Source organism: Galeopterus variegatus, unplaced genomic scaffold (assembly GCF_000696425.1).
Source record: "Galeopterus variegatus unplaced genomic scaffold, G_variegatus-3.0.2 Scaffold91, whole genome shotgun sequence".
NCBI classification, from domain to species: Eukaryota; Metazoa; Chordata; class Mammalia; order Dermoptera; family Cynocephalidae; genus Galeopterus; species Galeopterus variegatus.
The window spans coordinates 116,480-135,709 of NW_007726202.1; the positions used below are offsets into that span (position 1 = coordinate 116,480).

At 43.4% G+C, this 19,230-nt stretch overlaps 1 protein-coding gene across 1 annotated transcript in view; it reads left to right on the top strand.

Annotated features, from left to right (window-relative positions):
* The window catches only part of CGNL1 (cingulin-like 1), a 101,643-nt gene that overhangs the window by 18,022 nt on the left and 64,391 nt on the right, over positions 1 to 19,230 (top strand). The window contains exon 7 of the mRNA XM_008581161.1: positions 3,345 to 3,557. Within this exon, the coding sequence (XP_008579383.1) occupies positions 3,345 to 3,557 (213 nt within the window). The remainder of the gene's footprint in view (positions 1 to 3,344; positions 3,558 to 19,230) is intronic.

The window sequence follows — 19,230 nt, forward strand, 5'->3', positions numbered from 1 at the left end:
CCCAAGCGGCGCACTGTAGCAGTGCGCCACCGGGCCGGCCTATCTCTTTGGATTTTTGCAAATGCTTAGCACAGTTCTTATTACACAGTAAGTACCAAACATAGTCAACTTTTCTAGCTTCCCGCTACACACACACACACACACACACACACACACACACACACACACACACACACACAGAGTTTTTATCTCTTGGCTGGTTGTCACATATGGAACTATTCTAAATGCATAAAGATTTTGAAAAAACTGATTCTGAATAGCCCAAATTTTCCCTTGTTTTCTTTGATTGAAGTCTCCAGAGAGGCATGTACATCTCTAATGGATGTTTACTTATATTTTGAAGTTTATATATTTTTCTCTCCCTTCTTTGATTTGATATAATTAAGGCCCGAGGTTTAATTTTTGCAGTTAATTTTTGATGGAGTGAAGTTTTTGAAACCTCATGTGCCTTTTGGTCTCTACTCTGGAAAACTTCAAGTGCTACTAAGTGATATGGCAAGGTGTAATCTGATTGGATTTGTGCAGCACAGTCCACTTAAGCAATAGCCCCAGCCACAGATAACAGCATGTTGGTGTGGAACAGACTATAAAAACCTCAGTTCTTGACATGCATTGGCGGCAGTACACAAATGGCAACATAAAACACAGATATGAGCTGGAAAAGTTAAGTTTGGGAAGAGGAACTGCATTATTGTTCAAACAATTGAGAAATGTGTGAGAGTAACACAGGAAACAGGGGTCAGAATCACCAGGGCTGCTGTGAAGACGCTGGCAGGAGGCTCCATGAAGCCCTAATGGAGTAGCCAATAGCAACAGCGATTGCGGGGAGGCTTTGATCCTCCTGAAGGAGGGGCTGGGCAGCAACAGCAGGCATCACCTTTGATAAATATCAGGACGGGGTATTTATAAGATTTCTATTTGCTGCTTTGGAAGAGCCAGAGCTGCCCTCCTTACCTGGATGGGTCTCTTGATGTTTCATCTCAGCCTCTCAATTTCTGATAGTTAGATTCTTGAAGGGTAAAGTCTTCATCTATGCAGTGCAGCTACACCATGGGCTGCAGAGTTTCCCTGGTTCAATGGATATGCATGCCCAAGAGAGAAGGAGAAAGATTTCATTGTTGGTTATACTTAAGTCAATGTAAATCTTTTCATCCCCTTACCAGTGACACACTTCTTCAATGGAAAGAAGCTTATTATCTTTGAGGCCTCGGGTGCCCAGGTGGTCCATTTCTGTGATTCTCCAGGAGCTCCAAGAGAATGGCTTGTGTTCTTTGTTAGAAGCCACAAATGAAAGAATAGAATAACCTAGTTTAGAATTCTGATGTCTCCAGATTCCCGCTGTGCTGTACACGTTAATTTATTTATATCCCGAACAGACAGGCACTCCCATTATCATTGATCCATGCTTCAAAACTATGATTAATCAGATCTCTATCCTTTCAAGAAGCTGACAGTCTAGAAGGGGAGATAAGAAAAATGATCAAAGTACATAGAATGCAAGGTAAAAGTATTAAGTGCTTTGAGAAGACTAGCTAACGTGAGATGGGTGTGCAGGAGGGGTGTTCAAGGAAAACTTCTTGGAGGAGGTCATATTGTATCTGAGTCTTCAAAGATTTTCTCAAAGGTAAGAAGAGGCAGGACTGAGAGGGAAGAAGGGCAATTCAGACAGAGGAGTCTGCATGGATGATGTCCTGGAAGCTGCAGATGAGGGACTGGATGTGGAGAGTAGTTGGGTGGCTATTGCAAACCACCTGGGCAGGAGGCGATAAGAGCCTAACCCAGCGAGGTGAGAGAAAGGATCTCAGATGTTACAGAACTCTCTTTTTGGCTGTGTGGGACAAGGACGAGAGAAAAGTCAAAGTTGCTGCCAAGCTCCTGAGCTTAGGTGCTTAGGAAACAGGTGGTGCTGTTCTCAAGAATAATGAACAAAAAGAGAAGAAAGGAAGGAACATGATGAATTCACTTGAAACTGTAATCCTACTGAATCTGAGGTGCCCGTGGGACATCCAGATGGATGCATCTAGAAAGTCATTGGATGTATTAGTGTATGTCTGGGTTGGAGGTAAAGGTTTGGGAGTCATTTACATAGAAGTGATAGTTGGAAACAAAATAGATGAGCTTGCCAAAAGAGAATAAAGAATGCAAAGTTGCATTCTTGGAGATCATCTTAGCTTTTGGGACGAGGGAGAGAAAAGCTAGAGAAGATTATCACAGAAAAAGTGGCCAGAGGAAAGAAAACAGGAGGGTGTGTTGTCTTTGCACTACAAGGAAGAAGAGACTCTTAAGGAGACAGGCAGGGAGGATCGAAGGGGTCAAGAAAATTGAGAAAAGGCCATTGGATGTAGTGATTAAGAGGTCATGGTGACCTTGGAGAGGGCTGCCATAGTAGATCGGGGTCAAAAGCCATATAGCAAGAGGTTAAGGCAGGAGTGGGTGGTCATGAAGTAGAGGCAGCGAACAAAAATTATGCTTTCAGATGGTGGTAAAGCTCGCGGGGTGGCTGAGATTCACAGAAATGGAAAAGAACAAAACAGTGGAAAGAAAAGATAACCAGTGGAGCAAAGACTTGGAGCGGGATGGCTCGGAACAGTTCATTGTCTGTGAAGTGGCTTTGGGTGGAGAAGAGCTGAGGTGGAGTGAGGGCATCTGCAGGCGGGGGCAAGCCCTGAGCTGGAGGGGAACCCACAAGGTCTAGGACAAAGATGACGAAGTAAAAGCAGTGCTGAGCCTTTGGCAGGACACGCTTGGGTTTAGGTAACGTGATTTGTAGTGGAACTTGTTGCCCCAGTTTTGTGGCTCTCCTCGTGAACTCTTGGCAGTTACGGAGGAGAAAATATGAAAACTGTGCTCTGCTCAGATGGGCAGATGAGATGGAAGGAAAGTGGGCAAAGTCATCTTGACTACTAGGAATGTGGATGAAGGGTCTGACCACACACAGGGTTCTGGGGTATGAGGCAAGCGAGGCCGGCAAGTCAGCACGTCCCCCACGAAGCAGCAGCACACATAGGCCAGTAGCAAGGACAACAGACCGTTGCACAGAAATGAGATGAGATGGAAGAAACAGACATGTTCCTCAAGGCAGTGAAAATTAAATGTTTCCCTTTTCTCCTTCAAATGAAATCAAATCTCAAAGAAGCTGAGACAGATGAATCTTAGGGAATGATAGCCTCTGAAAAGTGCAGGGGGAGAGGAAGAGGGGGTTCAAACAGGTTGTGGCATGAGGAAGGAGAGTGGGAAGGACAGGTGAGGTGGCCATACATCTGGTGGCCGGATGGTGGGGAGATGCAGGGCCGCTCAGAGTGATGGCCAATCTTGACCTCCCCTTGTCCCATTTCCCCCCATAGGAGCTCTTACAGGCAAAACAGGATCTTAAAGATCTGCTGATAGCCAAAGAGGAGCTAGAAGACCTCTTGAGAAAGCGGGAGCGTGAACTCACGGCCCTGAAGGGGGCCCTGAAAGAAGAGGTTTCCAGCCACGATCAGGAGATGGACAAGCTGAAGGAGCAGTACGATGCGGAGCTGCAGGCCCTGCGGGAGAGTGTGGAGGAAGCAACCAAGGTGAGTGCAGTGAACCAGCTGTCGGACCCTAAGGATGTCAGGACGGGGTAAGAGAATCTGGCTCAGGAGCAGGTGAAAGGGTAAGACCACCTCTCCTACACCCATGCAGATTGTTTTTCTTCCTTTTAATTACAGAGCGAAACTCAGTTTCATCAGATCATGGAAATAAGATTGTTAAAGAATAAGCTCAGTCATTCTGCTGTTGACCCTTCAATACTGCTAAGGACATTGGTTAAAAGCTATTTGCAGGAGGTGAGATTTAGAGGCCCTGAGTGAACTCTTGAAGTTCTGCAGCCCTTTGCAGAGTGTGAGTCTCTTGGTGGTCCTACGGGTCAGAGGCATAGGTCATTGCGTGACTTTACTAATGCGGCAGAATTTCAGACAGTACCCAGATTTCTGGAATCCCTCACCCCTGCCACAGCCCGTTCCTTTGATTTTGTGCAGGCTTTTGTTAAACAATTCAGGTTCTTTTCCCAGGAAAGTTACAAGAGGGTTAATTGGCTGAATTGCCCAAACCCTTACAAGATAATTTTTCTCTTAATTGAATTCTTGGCTTCTACAAATAGATTCTAAATTATGTTGAAGTCTTTTGGTGCAGGCCTCATGTTGGCTGTTGAAGAAGAGAAAAACAGTTTTGAACAGGAAAATGCTTTGAAATATCATGCCATCTTTAGGGAAAGAGAGGAATTACATAGTATAAAAATTTCAGATTGTCTGCAATAGAGAGGTTAAAACAGTGTCAAGAACTCTTGATATTGTTTGTTTATTCTGTGATGATTACAGTGACAGCTCAGGGCTAGTAGGCCCTCTCTTCCCTGAGCCCCATGGTGATTCACCGATTTTCAATTATGGCATGATAATTGCAAATGACAAGAAGTGAAAGATGGGTTTGTTTGTTATAACCATAAAAAGTCTGGGAAATAGTCTGCTTGGGGTTATGATAACTTTGAGACAGTTTTTAAAAGCCTCTTGTTGATTCACCAATCTTAGCTTTTTTTGAGAGTTGATTTAATTTGAGGGAGGAAAGTGAAACTGATTTAATTTTCTTTGCTTTTAGGGGACATGTCTGTTTTTGCCTCTCATTTTATTTCTGTGCAGCAGCCTGGTGTTCTTGCTATTGACCTTTATGTGCTGTTGCTTCATGGAGGACGTGCCAATAGGCTACCGAGCAAAGTGACTTTCCATTGACCCATCATTTCTTTGTCACCTTTAGACCTTGTATCAAAGCTTAAGTTAACCTGGTATATTCTGGGTAGCTCATTTAAGTTGAGGATGGTGTTTGGGCATATGTTTGTGGTGATTTGACTATAAGGAAAATCAAACTTGTGCCACCTATGGGCTGGAATATATTTTATTGGAAGCTTCGAGGTCCTCTCCTGTCACAGATATGTAAGTGGGGAGAGGAAATGTGATAGGTGGAAGAGGATACCTTGTGGAATTGAGATCATCTGTAGAAACTTAGGCTACTGCCTTTTGACACTTTCAAAGATCTGCATTGTGTGTTAGCTCACGGTATTTTCTTAATGCCAATTCAAGAAAGGTAGCTGCATAGACTCACATCAGTCTCTGAAAGAAATAAAGAGATATCGTTGGCAGAGAACACAAGGTTTCCAAGCACTAGGAAGCTAACACAAGGGGTTTGCCTTAGTACCTAATGGGGAGTGTGCCAGCGAGGGCTCTTTGCTCCAGGTCATATTCTACACTGCTGCCAGCATCTTTTCTAAAAAAATCAAATCTGATCATGTCAGCCTCTGCTGCTTGGCTCCCCATTGCCTCTGCCTTTAGTTCAAAATTGTCAGCATGGTAGGCAATACCCATTCTCTGGCCAACCCCATCTCCAGAAAATTCTGTATTCTTTTAACCCTCTTGCCTCTTTACCTACGTAGAATGACTTGCACCTATTTCTCCACCTGACCAACCTCTTCTCTTCCTTCAAGACCCTCCCAAAATGTCCTCTCCCCTGTGAAAGTGCCCTACGTACCGCTACTGCCTTTGGTGGAGTTGCGCCTTCCTTAGGGTTTCTGTTGAACCCCGGCCATTCCTCTCCTGTAGTTTGTATCATACCCTGTCGTAATTCATCATTGCGTCAGCCTCCTCCATTAGACTCTGAGCTTCTTAACCACAGGGGCATTATTTATCTCTTTTCTTTTCCTAGAGTGGAAATGACGAACTCAAGCACCTCTGGGGCCAGACAGAGAGTGTGAATGAGTGAAGCTCTGAATGTGTTGTTGGGGTGACAGTAGGGTATGGTGGGGACTGTAGCAAGCTGGAGAGTGTGTCCTTTGCTATAGGGGTCAGAGGCTTTTCTGCTCCAGCTGAAAGTTGCCAATGAAGGAATGCCAAGTCCATGTTGCTAGATCTTTCCATTTTTCAAGAGAGGCCAGATATCTGGATGTTGATGTGTGATCTCTTGACTTTTAAGCATTGCTTCAAATTAAAAATAAAATCACATAGACCAAACATAACCCAACTGCAGGTCAGCCGTCTGTGATCTTAGCCCTTGAGCTTAGAATAGTGCCTGGCTCAGAGTCTCATTTGTGCAGTGTCTGATGAGTGAAAGTTAGATGAGGACAGATCCCCTTCCTAACTGGGTTTTGAGTCCCTATCATGAGGTTCCTGTTGGATTTTTCTCCAGTGGTTATGTGGGAAGTCTTTTAGGGAATTCTGCTATTACTCTGAATTTCTGTGCCTTGCTTTCAAATTTCCCTGCAGTTTCTTAAAGATTATGATTATGTTTTTGCATCTTGTTAGCTTTTGCTTCTGAAGGTGGCTGCTGACCAAATGTGATAGAATCGTATTTTATGAAAAAAGTGTCAATTTAGTAGACAGATTTTGTCTTTTTGTTACATTATTTACCTGTTGGTATTATAAAATAGAATTTTAAGACCAGTATATTAAGTATTTGGAGGAGAGAAAATTATACATAATTTTTAAATCTGATGAAGAGTGTTTCTGAAATTTGTGCACTAGCATTTAGGTTTTCACTGCCTCAGAAAAAGGACCTACCCACCAGTGTGACTAAAAGCTGATATTTCTTTAAGGAATTGCATTCAGAAGTTCATTTCCTCAGTAGGTCTTAGGAGTTTGCTCAACATTCTCTCATCAATTTTTCTAATTTTTGCCACTGCTCTGGGGCCCAAAACTCCTAAAGTGCAATTTTATCACTGTCAGATAACACATGCTTCATCCTGGCCTGAGCTTGAGCACTAAAAGTTTTAAGTGACTAGAATATTTGGTGAAAACTATCAAATTGTATTAAGAACATTTTACAGGTGTTCCAAATAGGTGCTCTGTAATAGTGTTTTGTAGAACCAAACAGCCACCCCTTTTATTTTATTTATTTATTTATTTATTTATTTTTATTTTTTTTTCCTTTTTGTCTTTTTTACTGAGCGGTAACGGGATCGCAACCCTCGGTGTTGCGCCCGCTCCACGCTCAGCCAGTGAGCGGGAACCGGTCTCCACATGGGATCCGAACCCTCGGCGGGAGCGCCACCGCGCTCCCACGCGGCGCACTCTCCAGTGAGCCACCGGGCAGGCCCAAGCCAGCCACCCCTTTTAAAGAACAGGTTGCTCAATGGACAAGAATTCATGAATGCCTCAGTGGTGGGTGGCGGGAGGTCCTCCCGCTGCAGAATGAATTGTACCTCATTGGCGGAGCAGTGGTGCTTTGGGTTATTTTGTGAACTATTTAAGTTTGGTTCTTATAGAGATATGGAATTTCTTAGTCTGGTAGGAAGGGGATTCTTATCTATCAAACATTCTTTTAAAGGATTGTTAAGTATATTGGCACCTTTTTTCTCTCTTATGTGTCCTTTTACACTTCTTTGAGTTTTGAGAAGAAAGTGTCCTCTTTCTCCTTGGGTTTGTGGCAGTGGCTGGAACCCATGTGAGGAAATGGAATGGATAATCAATGGAGATGTGGATAATTGCCATCTGTGAATGAAATAAAGACTGTCCCCAGCTGATAGCATCTCTTTTTCATCCGTAACCCTTCCTATCTCCAACTCATGTGCAAAAGAGAAGTAAGGATGGTATAGTTTCTTAAGATTTCCCAGAGAGTGGGCTCAGCTCAAATGCCAGCTCCTCCAAGAACTTGCCTGGTTGCTTCTTGGACCTTACAGCTTCTAAGACCTGGTGTGGCTGGACATTTTGTTCTGGATTTTGTCTTCCCTGCCATAGTGGGGACTGTCATCATTTTCCACTTGGCATCTCCACTGTGCTTGGCACTTAATAGATGTTTAGTAAATATTTGTGGTTCAAAGAATGAGTAGACGAAAGGAGAGATGCCCTTAGAGTTCCCAACTGTTTTGGCTTCTCATTTATGAATTAAAATGATTTCTCATGAAAATGAGCAAATCTTGTCTGTTAGGAGCAATACCGTAATGTTGATCTTGGAAGGACCAATTCTGCAACTAATAACTGCAGGTATTTTGAAGATGATATAAGAGCCGCTTTTATTTTTGTGCCAGGTAATATGATTTTGGGGCTACCAGGTATTTTTGAGTGTCCGGGATAAGCAGTTTCACAACAAATGTCTCCTAAGTGAGGGAGAAGAGGGGGAAAGCTGAGGTCATGTGAGCTGCTCTTGCTTGCCCTCCTTCGTCCTTTACTTCTCTGTTTGTATTATTTTTAAAAACAGCCTTTATGCACTGATTTACTGAGGAGTTGCCAAGTGCAGTGTATTGTGCTAAGTTCTGTGATGGCTATGAAGACAAATCAGAATCTACCCTCCGGGAGACTGAAGGGAGATAAGTAACTCCCGAGCTGATTGTAGGAAATAGTAGATGTCTGAGCATGGTGCAGGTAAAGAGCTAGAGGGGACCCTGTAGGAGACCCTGCGGCTTGTGCTCGGGAGGATGGCCTGTGGCAGTCAGGAAAGATTTCATGGAGGACAGTGTTCGAGTTGGACTTTGAGTAGTTTTGGGGCATGGGGGACAGGGGCTGAGGACAGTTTGGGTACTGAGTAGAGCATAAGCAACGCCTTGTAGGTGGGAAAGTGAGACGTCTGTCTGGGCTGAGCCTGGTGGGGAAAGCGAAGTTAAAAGAGACTTAAGAGTCAGGGACCCAGATCTAGTGCACCGACTGTGTTTGGATCCCGATTCAAACAAACCAACTGAAAAAACAAAAAACATCTGACGTCATTGGGAACATTTAAACACCATCTCTGTACTCATAATATTAAAAAATTATTTAAACAATTTTTTTAGGGGTGACAATGGTGTTATTGTTTTTAAGAGTCTTTGTCTTTGAAAGAAACTTACTGGAATTTGCTTTAAAATAGTCCATTTTGGGGGAGAATGTGCGTGGGGGAATGCAGGTGAGCCATGTGTTGGAAAGCGTTGAAGCTGGGTGATGGGTATGTGAGGGTTAACTACGCTAGTCTTTCTACTTTTGCAAATGTCTAAAGTTTTATGTAATAAAAAGTTGTGCGTGTGTTTTTAAAGAGCAACCCAAAAAGAGTTAAGACAGAAAAGGTGGGGTGGGGCGAGGTCGTGGAGACTCTTTGGTTGTTAGGAAGGAGCGAGCAATAGATGCTTTCTCATTAGGGACCTCGTAGGGACATTACTTTATAGTGGTGCGGCTGGAGGTAGGGCAGGCTGGAAGTTGGAGAGTGGTTGGAGGTCAGGAGTAAGGAGGAAGCAGTGCAGGTGGGTGCTGAGGAGAGGCTGGGCCAGCTGGAGAAGACCTCTGGGGAGCGTTGGTTGGGGCGACAGAGAAAGAAGAGACAGCTAAGGCGAGGAGGGGTCACCTCTGGGTGCCAGGAAGGACGCCCTGCTGGGACTGGGACAGCTGATGTGTTCACCTGGAGGTCTCAGTGGGGCCCCTACTGAACACAGTTAGTGGGAGGCCGGGCTGCCTGTCCACCCGGGAGTCGCTGGGGCAGTCGTGAGCGAGAGCTCGAGGGTGAGGGACTCTCTGGGGGAGGGGCTGGGACAGACAGAAGAGAAAAGCAGGCAAGGACAGGAGGAGGAAGGGAGGACACGGACACAGAAACCTGAAGAGAAGCAGCCAAGTCCAGGGACAGGAAAGCAAGGGGAGAGCACTTTGTGTGGCTTAATTAATGACAGATTTGAGAAATTTCCCAAAGCAGCCCATTTTCACGTTGTGTATTTATATACCGAGTCTCTGTACTTTTATTGTGTCTGCTCCTCATATTGTAAATTCCTTCTGACATTATGCCCACGTCTTATATTCTACAACCCTTATAGGAATTTTATTTAAATTCAACGATGTTGGAACTTTTTGCCCTTCAACACTGCCCTCCAATCTTGGCTGTGTGTGTGTTTTTCTTTGGAAATGTCACTCAATTGTATAGAAATGAATGTGTGTATGTGCTCTGGTGCCACTTTCCCACACTTCTAGATTTTTTCCTTCCCTCTTTCCTACCAATCTCTGCACAGGGTTTTTCAAGGCGAAAGGTCAGCGGAGGGTGAGATGGTAAAACCAGTGCTAATCTCAGGATCAGTGGAATTGCCTCCCTGAAGACACGGCTAATTCAGTGTAAAATCTCATTTCTGTTTTCTCCAAGGGTTAGCTGGGAGCTAAAAATCCCTCCTTTCCTCTGTATTTTCACTTCGAGAAATCAATTTACCCTGACTGAAGGCTAATGGGAGCTGCAGGAGCAGTGGGGCTGTAGCCAGGTGACCAGGAAAAGGAAAATGTCTCTTTTCTACAGACTCAAGTGTGCCTAGCGACATAGAACTTTCCCTTAGCAAAAGTAAAACAGGTCAGATCCAAGGTTAAAAAAGATCTCCCTCCTTTTCTTTCCTTTTGTCTCTTCTTTCCCCCGAGAAGTGACTCTTTTAATAACTGCACCACTCTTCTGTGTTCTGTATTGATTAAAAGTACACAGAGTAGAGGACTGGTGTGTTGTCCAGGATGCTTGCTGCGAACCTTCCGTCACAGCCCTTGTGCCGTTCTGTGGCTCTGATGCCAGGCTCCTCATGCGTCCTGAGTGATAATGCCTGTCATGAGAAAACTCTAAAGGGCTGGGTCACTGAGATGTTTCTCAGGGGCCTCTGTGAACAGAAAACAGCATCCCTGTGAGTCCCTCCTGGTGTTTTAGCCGAGCTGCCTGGAATCACCTGCTGTGAGTTGTAGAAGACAGAGTGGGAGAGCCCCGGATGTGTAGGTTCATCTTTTGATAAGCTGATTCATTCGCCACCAAAAGTTCGAGTGTGTTTTATGTGCCAGCACAGTGCTAGTTGCTGAGAATAGGAAGGCAGGCAAGCCATGCTGAGGCTCTGTTATGGTGGTGTGGGCAGAAAGATGTGCACATAAAATGACAGCAAATTTATAGGTGCTATGGTCAGTCTGTGCACAGTAGGGGATCAGGACAGGCTATAGTGTTAGAAGGCAAGATTCAGGAGAGAAATAGCACATCATTTCTGTAATCTGATACCCTAAGTGCTTTTTCCATACCAAATACTTAAGAATTAGAAATGGAAAAAGAACCTTCCTTTTCCAAGAACCTCTCCAAGAGTTTCTGGACATTAGCACACCTTGGACCTGCTGACTTTGTACCCAACTCCTTTTAGTAAACCTTAGCATTAAAATTAAGATTGCTAGAAAGTTTAAATTGTTTAAGTGCAAGACAAAGAAAGAATATTGACTGGAGGAATGAGTTAAAATATATTTCATTTATTTAAAAAATCTATTAGATTCCAGTTACAGTTAAGATTTCCATAGAGTAGGACCTCATAAAATAAAATATTTATGAGGAGGGCCTCTGTTTTCCCTGGATAGGGTGACAGAATAAAGGACCACTCCTTCCAGGTCTACTGTTATGACTTTTGATGAGTAAATTTAAGTGCTGGTGCTTTGTGCAGAGGATCCTGGCTTTAGCATCACAGTGCAGGAAGAATTGATAAAGAATTACATTAGGAAGATTCCTCACACAGGGAGAGGTGTGACATTTGATAATTTTTAATGACCATGCCTTGAAACCTCATGAACGTGTTTAAGCAGGCTGGCCTTTTCCAGCAGTTCCAATGGGGTGAGGGGAGGGGCAGCTAAAGGCAGGGATTTCAGGACATCCAGAGCACTCAGATGACCCAGAAAATCACAGCAAATTCACATGCAGCGTGAAGACAACATGTCCATATCTAATTAGGTGGGAAAAAAGGTAAAAAAGCTTGTCCTGGCCTCAGGAAGAGCAGCAGAATAGCGTGGTCTTGGAGTTGTGCTGTCTAAGCTTCACCTGACACGGGCCTTACCTCGCTGGGTGGAAGGAGGAGAGCTCTTACCTGTTTCCCACCTGTGGGGAAGAATGACCAGGGGAATAGGCTTGAACAGCTCAGGTGGTTCGATGTTAAAGGGTCAGCATCCATTTCTAACCACTGGGAATGGATTGTTGATTCAGATTTTGGAATCTCCATTCAGTCAACAGTTCATTCACAGTCATCCATTCATTCAGCAAATATCTGTGGAGCATTTCATTTATGTCAGGCCCTGTGATGGGTGGTGGGGATACAATGAAGGTGGTGAGGCAGATATTACTCAGATGATCACATGTATAACATGCAGTTCGGTTGTGATAAGTGTTTTGAGGTGGAGGGAGGAAGGGAGAGAAAGCTGCCTTGAGGAAAATGAAGATGGAGATCTGAAGGATGAATAGGAATTAACTAGATAAAAGAATCCGGAATGGTCTAAGCAGAGGAAGTAGCATGTGCAAAGGGCTTGTGGTAGGAGGGAGGTGGTCTGTTTGAGACGTGAGATGAAGGCCCGTGAGGCTGGGCTGGGAAGGATGATGGAAGGTCGTGTGGGATGCAGTAGGGCAGGTGCCAGCTCATGCAGGCCTGTGTGGTGCAAATGAAGGGATTCTTTCGTTCTTTTCCTAAGAACAGTGGCAATCGTCAAAGAATTCTAAACTGTGTGTGTGTGAGTGTGAATGACAAGGGCAAATTCCTTCTGTGCAAAAGAGTCTGCCCTGGTCTTTACAAGCAGAAAGGGATGCTCTGGGATGGCTTGTTCCTGCTTCCACCTACGATGGAGGCATGGGCTCCCTGAGGTCTCCAGCAATCCAGTCCTGTATTTAATGGGATTATTCCCTGTCCCTCTTGCTCCTGATATCTGTGGAGAAAGGGAAGGGAATGGGATCGTGTAGGGCCCCATTTTGTTTGTGAGATTTTGTTCTTTGCTAAGTGCCAGTCATCTGAATTTGTAACATTTGTAAGCAAGTGAACAAAAGTTGATAAAGCTCAAGAATGAAGGGAAAGGTTTGGTATGTTGATGATGAAAGTTTGTAGGAAGAAAGTTTTCATTTGTTCCTTGCCTGGTAAGTCCATTATAATGGGCCACTACTGGAAAAACCTTTAAACATTAATAGAAACAGAGAGAATAAACTAGTGGGGTGCTTGCCTATCTCCCCAAATGGGATGGATATTCTGAGATCTCTGAATCATCCATGGACACCTCCCAGAGTCCAGGGGTGTAGTTGCACTTACTGAAGGACTGAAACCAGATGCATTTCCAGATGTGGATATGGTCAAACCACAAAAATGGGGCAGTGCAATGAGAGGGACTCTTTTTAAATAGACAAGGACTATCTTAGCCACTGTAATGTTGCAAACGATTGAATCCTTAACATCTGAAAGGAAGAAAGCTTTAATTTTATTATCAGAAATTCTTCTCAATCTGTGTTATACTCTCTGACCCTTTAAACTCTGCCTGATGATATATATATACACATGTATATGTATATTTTTCCTTTTTTTTTAAAAAAACACAGATGTCAGCTGTGGGACCTTAAGCATAATTGGTGAGCAATAGAATGAGGGACTAGATACTTTGGCAAACCACAACTCTGATCCCCAGATTCCTTTTCTCTTAATAGGAAAATAATACTAACAGCACGTGTCTCCCAGGGCTGCGTGTACTCTAGCCTCAGTCTGACTTTTCCGCCTTGCTCTCCTGTGTTCTCCTACTGAGTTCTCTCCATGTCCCTGTGGTGGTCCCTCTGCTTTCTTTCCTCTGTCTCTCTGCTCATATTAGCCTATCTCTCTCTGTGTGTCTTGGTCTCCACCACTTAAAACCCTGTCACCCTTCAGAGCAGGGCTCAGATGCCATCTTCTTCTTGTGGCCTGCCCACCAGTTGCTGTTGTTTCTCTTCAACCTTGCTCTCCTGTGTTCTCCTACTGAGTTCTCTCCATGTCCCCGTGGTGGTCCCTCTGCTTTCTTTCCTCTGTCTCTCTGCTCATATTAGCCTATCTCTCTTTGTGTGTCTTGGTCTCCACCACTTAAAACCCTGTCATCCTTCAGGGCAGGGCTCAGATGCCATCTTCTTCTTGTGGCCTGCCCACCAGTTGCTGTTGTTTCTCTTCAGGATCCCAAGAGCCTTTTGCTCCTCACTTGGCACTTATTGTGTTTTGCTTTGTGTGTCACTGTGTGTTTATTTGCTCAGCACATTGAGCATCATGCAAGGTCTGAGGTGCAGAGATGGCTAAGGTGGTCTCTGCTGTCAATTCTCTCCCAACTTACTGCTGGGGACAGACGAGAAAGTGAACAGTGCCAGTCTGGCGTGCCAAATGAGAAGCTGTTAGACAGAGTGGAAAGCAGGGGTACAAAAAAAGATGACTTTGCTCAGTGTAGACAGGCCAGGGACACAGGGACAGTTCATAAGAGGGAGTGAGGCTTGGATTGAGTCTAGGGGGCAGTGGGAATTAACAAGGTGACTTACAGGTTGGATAGGACATTCCAGACAGAGAGAACTTCATGAGCATGGGATATTTTATATTGTTCTCTTCTGAGACTTGAATGCCTTTTTAGGAGTAGCCATTTTTCTTATTCATTTTTTTCTCCTAATCATTCATAGACTTTCCCTAGGCAGTTAATAATTTTGTGTTCATGTATTTATTCATTCAATAAATATTTTGGGGTGCTTGTCTATATGAGGCACTGGACCGATGTAAGTGGATTTAGGCTTATTGTTGGTGGTGGACAGATTGTGATAGAAACCATTAGAGTGGTAGGTGGCCTCAAGTGATTAGATGTGCTTTAGTGAGTTTTGGACTACAGAGTAAGTCATGTGTTCATGGTGGCTACACATTAGGATTCTGAGGATGTGTGTAAGAACAGGTCAGAGGCAATGGAAAAGTCCTTCTGCCCCAGTCATTTCCCCCCACTAGGGAACAGAACTTGTTTGAGCCAGCATTACTAGGTTAGTTTCATGAAAGACAAAATAAAGGGCAAGGTGTTTGTTCCATGGTGTGATTGCAGCAGCTTTCCCAGGAATGAATAAAGTAAGATTGTTTCATCAGCAGTGAGTAGGTGTCGGGGATGGGGAGAGGTTTGTTCCTCTCCTCAGGAAATTCCAAAGTTGTGGATGGGCCTTATCCTTGGGGACCTTACAGATGAAGGGGAAAATATGGCCAAGTGCACATATTTCTCTTTTTAACACTTCCCGTCATTTTCTTTCTTTTTGTTTTATTTATTAAATTTCTGCACATGTTTCTCAAGTGTGTGGTCCAGAGAGAAGAAATACTGGCTGTGTCTGGATTTAGGGAAACTTTGAGTCCACTTTTAATTAGGAAGAGAGAAAAAAAAAAAAAAAAGACTGGATGTGCTTCAAAGACTTTTTGGAGCAAGGCCAGGGATAAAGCCGTCAAGCAAATAAATGACAGAGCCCAGAAAAGCTGACATTAGAGATAGGTCTGAAAGCGTTTGGACAGATGTAGCATAGGAGGATGTAAAAATCCTTGTCTTTTCCATCCCTGAATTTTCCAAGAGCCTGAAGACATCTGCTCTGCACCAGGGAAAGTGTTGGCTAGATGACAGTGCAGGCAAAACTTAGATGTTGGCAAATTTAGTTGAAAAACACTGTGTTCTTCATGTCTTTGGAGCAAGAACCAAGGCATTAATAAACTCTGGAAAATAGGCAGCGGGGTTGTCTGGTAAAGTCCATATGGCTGGGCTTCTGAATATGACCCTGAGCTTGAATCCAGCGTGTGCCAAGTCCAAAGGAACAGTATGCTGTTTGAACCCCACACGCTCTCTGATCTGCAGGGACCTCTCTGCCCTTTCATGGCATTTTCCTTCTAGTCTCCAAACCTGTGACCTTGCATGAGAGGAAGATTCCCATGGCTGTTTCGATACTTCCTACCCTGCTTGTTGTGTTTCCTTCTACCGATCCTATTGTGAACAGTTTCCCTTGCAGGTCCAACTCAATGCCGTTTCCTGTATTTGTCTTAGTGACCCTTCAAGCCACAAGTGGGTGCGTGGGCTATGTACCATGTACTTCCTGCTGCTGAACTGGAAAGAAACGTGGCTGGCAGGTGGTGAACTCTGTGGCTGATTCAGGCCCAGTAGAAAAGCAGGATTAATAATTGACTGTGCCCCTGTACAGCCACTGGTGTTGACCTTGACAAAACTCTGGTAGAAGTCAGTCAGAGTCTGGCCTGGCATTTAACTAACAGGATAATGTGGCCCAGAAATAACTTTTTGTTTCAAGGTTAATCCTGTCTTTAAGTTTATGACTGACATTCATATACATCAGTCCTGTTTGCCTCCACCAGCCAGAACTGTTTGCTTACAATGTTCACGGTGTTCAGGAGAAAGATGTCACACAAGGTCAGGGAACCTGGCTTCACATGAAACTGCTCATGGTGGTGGGAGAACAAAGGCTACAGTGATCAAGATGCCCTGTAGGAAAGGCAGCAGAACAACATTCAGGTTGGAGGGCGTGGCAGGCAAAGAGGCTTCCCTGTCCCCACATGCTCCTTTTATTTTAAATCACAGCCTTTTTCCTTGAGCAGTTCTGAATCTTTTACATCTGGTGCTGGGAGAAGGTTAAACTGATTAAACTTCCTAGTGTTAAAGTCAACAGCTCTGCCTCTTCTAGAAGGCACTTTAATTGGAGGAGGGCCACTCACTGTAGACCTTGCTCCTTCCCTTCCCTGAAATGAACCCAGCTCTTCGGCAATGATTGCCTGCTGGTATGTTGTGGAAAGCTAGCTTAAAAGTTCTAGCTGGCTGCTGGATAGGCCTAGATTGCTAAAAAATATGTGGTGACCCAAAGGTAGACTCTTATTAGGGAGTTGTCTGAATTAATCTGCGTTAGGTGGGCTGTAGGGTTATGCTTTTTGAAATCTGAAGTAGGAATGCAATTAGTTATCAGCCCTCCAGAAGGTACAATGACTTGCTCAGAGGTGGTTCTAATATCCAGCTTTTAGGTTCCCGGTCTGTTGCTTTTTCTAGCATGCTGGCCAGCACCTTTATCCAGCCAACAAGTACAAGCTCCGTAAATGCACAAGGCAGCTGACCCAAGATGAGAGTGTGCAGAGGATGGGAGTGAAAAACAGGGCAAGCCAGGAAAAGGAAGGTCAGGAGTGAGAAAGGAGAGGGCTGGGCACTGACCAGTGCTCAGCTACAGAAACAATCAGCATGAGGAACAGGCAAAGGGCAATAGCAGTTTGAAGTGTGGTGGGAACGATGGGGTCCCATGGAGGCGGGAGGGAGGAAACACGTGCAAGGGGAGGACGAGAGGGTGGCAGGTGGGTGGGGAGAAAGCAGGGAAGCTGGTAGGGTCAAGAGGTGGAAGACAGGAGTCGTCAGCAGTTTGAGCTGAAGATCTAGGGGAGAAAGAAAACGAAGGGTCCGGAAGGTCCTAGAGGGGGACAGCAAGGGATGGAGGACAAGCTGTGAGCTATGCATTGTGCCAGGCAGGATTTCTGCTCCAGGAATATTGCCTCACTGTTATCCAAGAGAGCTGTGGCAGCCAGTGTTTGTTTTATTGTGATATTAGAAACATATGGTTACTAAATAAGTGGCTTTTTAAATAAAGTATGAAGCGTGAGTAACTAGAAGAGGGTAAATTAATCTCTTGTCACCCGAGATGGATAATCTTTATATGCCTCTTATTTCTAGGGTCTCTCAACTCATACTATTGAGCATGGGTATTAGGAAAATATGCACTGAATTTAATGCTTGAAGGAGTTACAAATATCATGTATTTATTCGCCTGTGGGAAAAAAAGACCATAGTCCAATAAGTTGTTGCCGTGTCTTCTGATCTTTGAGCAGGAGTATGAAGAGATACCATTGGAAAGACCTCCAAAGAAGAATTCACATGACCCAGATTCCATCCTCGAGAATGAAACTAATATTCATTAAAAAAATTGTATGCTTTAGCTGAGAATTTATATAGCTTTCTGAAGAGGAGAGGGGTACACTCTTGGGCATCACTTGACAGGTCTGGGACCTTGTTGCTCCTACCAGCTGGCCATCTTCCTCTTGAAACCAACTTTCTTTCATATGTCAGTGTATATTTTCTATTATTCCCTCCAAATCATTCCTGGGTGAACAGTATACTTTAAAAGACTTCTGTTTGTATCCAGTCAGTATCAGCTCAACCAATAGCAAGTTTGTTAGTTGAGCCAGTGATTAGGGAAGATTTGCTTTTTTTTTTTTTTTTCTAAGTGAAAGGTAAAGTTTAAGTAGTAATTTTTTAATTAAATATTTTATTTTGAGATCATTGTAAATTCTCACTCAGTTGTAAGAAATAATACAAAGAGATCCAAAATACCTTTTACTCCATTTCCCCCAAATGTAACATACTCGTATTGCAAACTATAGTGCAGTAGCACAGCCAGGGTATTGACATTGATGCCATCAGGATAGAGAACACGCCCTTCACCCCAAGGATCACTCCTGCTGTCCTTTCGTAGCCACGCCCACTTCCTTCCTGTCCCTCCCCTCCCCCCTTATCCCCATTACTAATCTGTTCTCCAGTTCTTAAATTTTATGATTTCAAGAATGATATATGGGTAGAATCATTGATTTCTACTCTTACCTTTATTCTTTCCTTCTTTCTGCTTGCTTATATTAGGTTTATATTCCTCTTTACTTTTCTGGGTTCTTGAGGTGAAGCTTAAAATTATTGAATTCAGACTTTTCCTCTTTTCTAATACAAACATTTAGTGCTATGAATTTTATCTTCATTTTCATTCAAGATGCTGTATTTTATAAAAAATTTTCCTTGAGGCACTTCCTTTTAGACCCATGGATTATTTGGAAATGTGTTGTTTAATTTCTAAGTGTTTGGGTATTTTCCTGTTATCTTTCTTTTGTTGATTTCTAGTTTGATTCCATTTTGGTCAGAGAGTATAGTCTGTATGAGTTCAATTATTTTACATTTGTTGAGTTTTGTTTTCTGGCTCAGGATATGGTTTATCTTGGTATATATTCCCTGGGTTCTTGAAAAGAATGTATATTTTGTTAGGAAGGGATTTTAAAAATAGTAAATATAGATCAAATTCAGGGATAAAAATAAATGATTTTTTTTCCTTTGGCAATAGAAAGAAATATCATTACTAGTTAGACAAGTCATCTCTAACCACTCCCTGTGTTAGCTATATCATATAAAAAAGGGGAATACATTCTTTTTGGTGGTTTACAAATCCAATTTTATTTTTGTGTTAAAAGTAAGTATTTGAAGATATGTGAAGTATATTATTTGCCACTGAGAGTTTTTTCCCCATTCAAATTATAATTTTGTAGAATTTTCCTCTTTTGTAGTTGGTTTAGTAAAAAGAAATGATAGAAAAAGCTTGTTTTAAATTAAATTGGACAATGCATAAGAGTGTAAAGTAGAGCAAGTATATATTTTGAATCACATTTTTTTTTTTTTTCCCTTTTTGTCTTTTTTCGTGTCCGGCAACGGATCGCAACCCTCA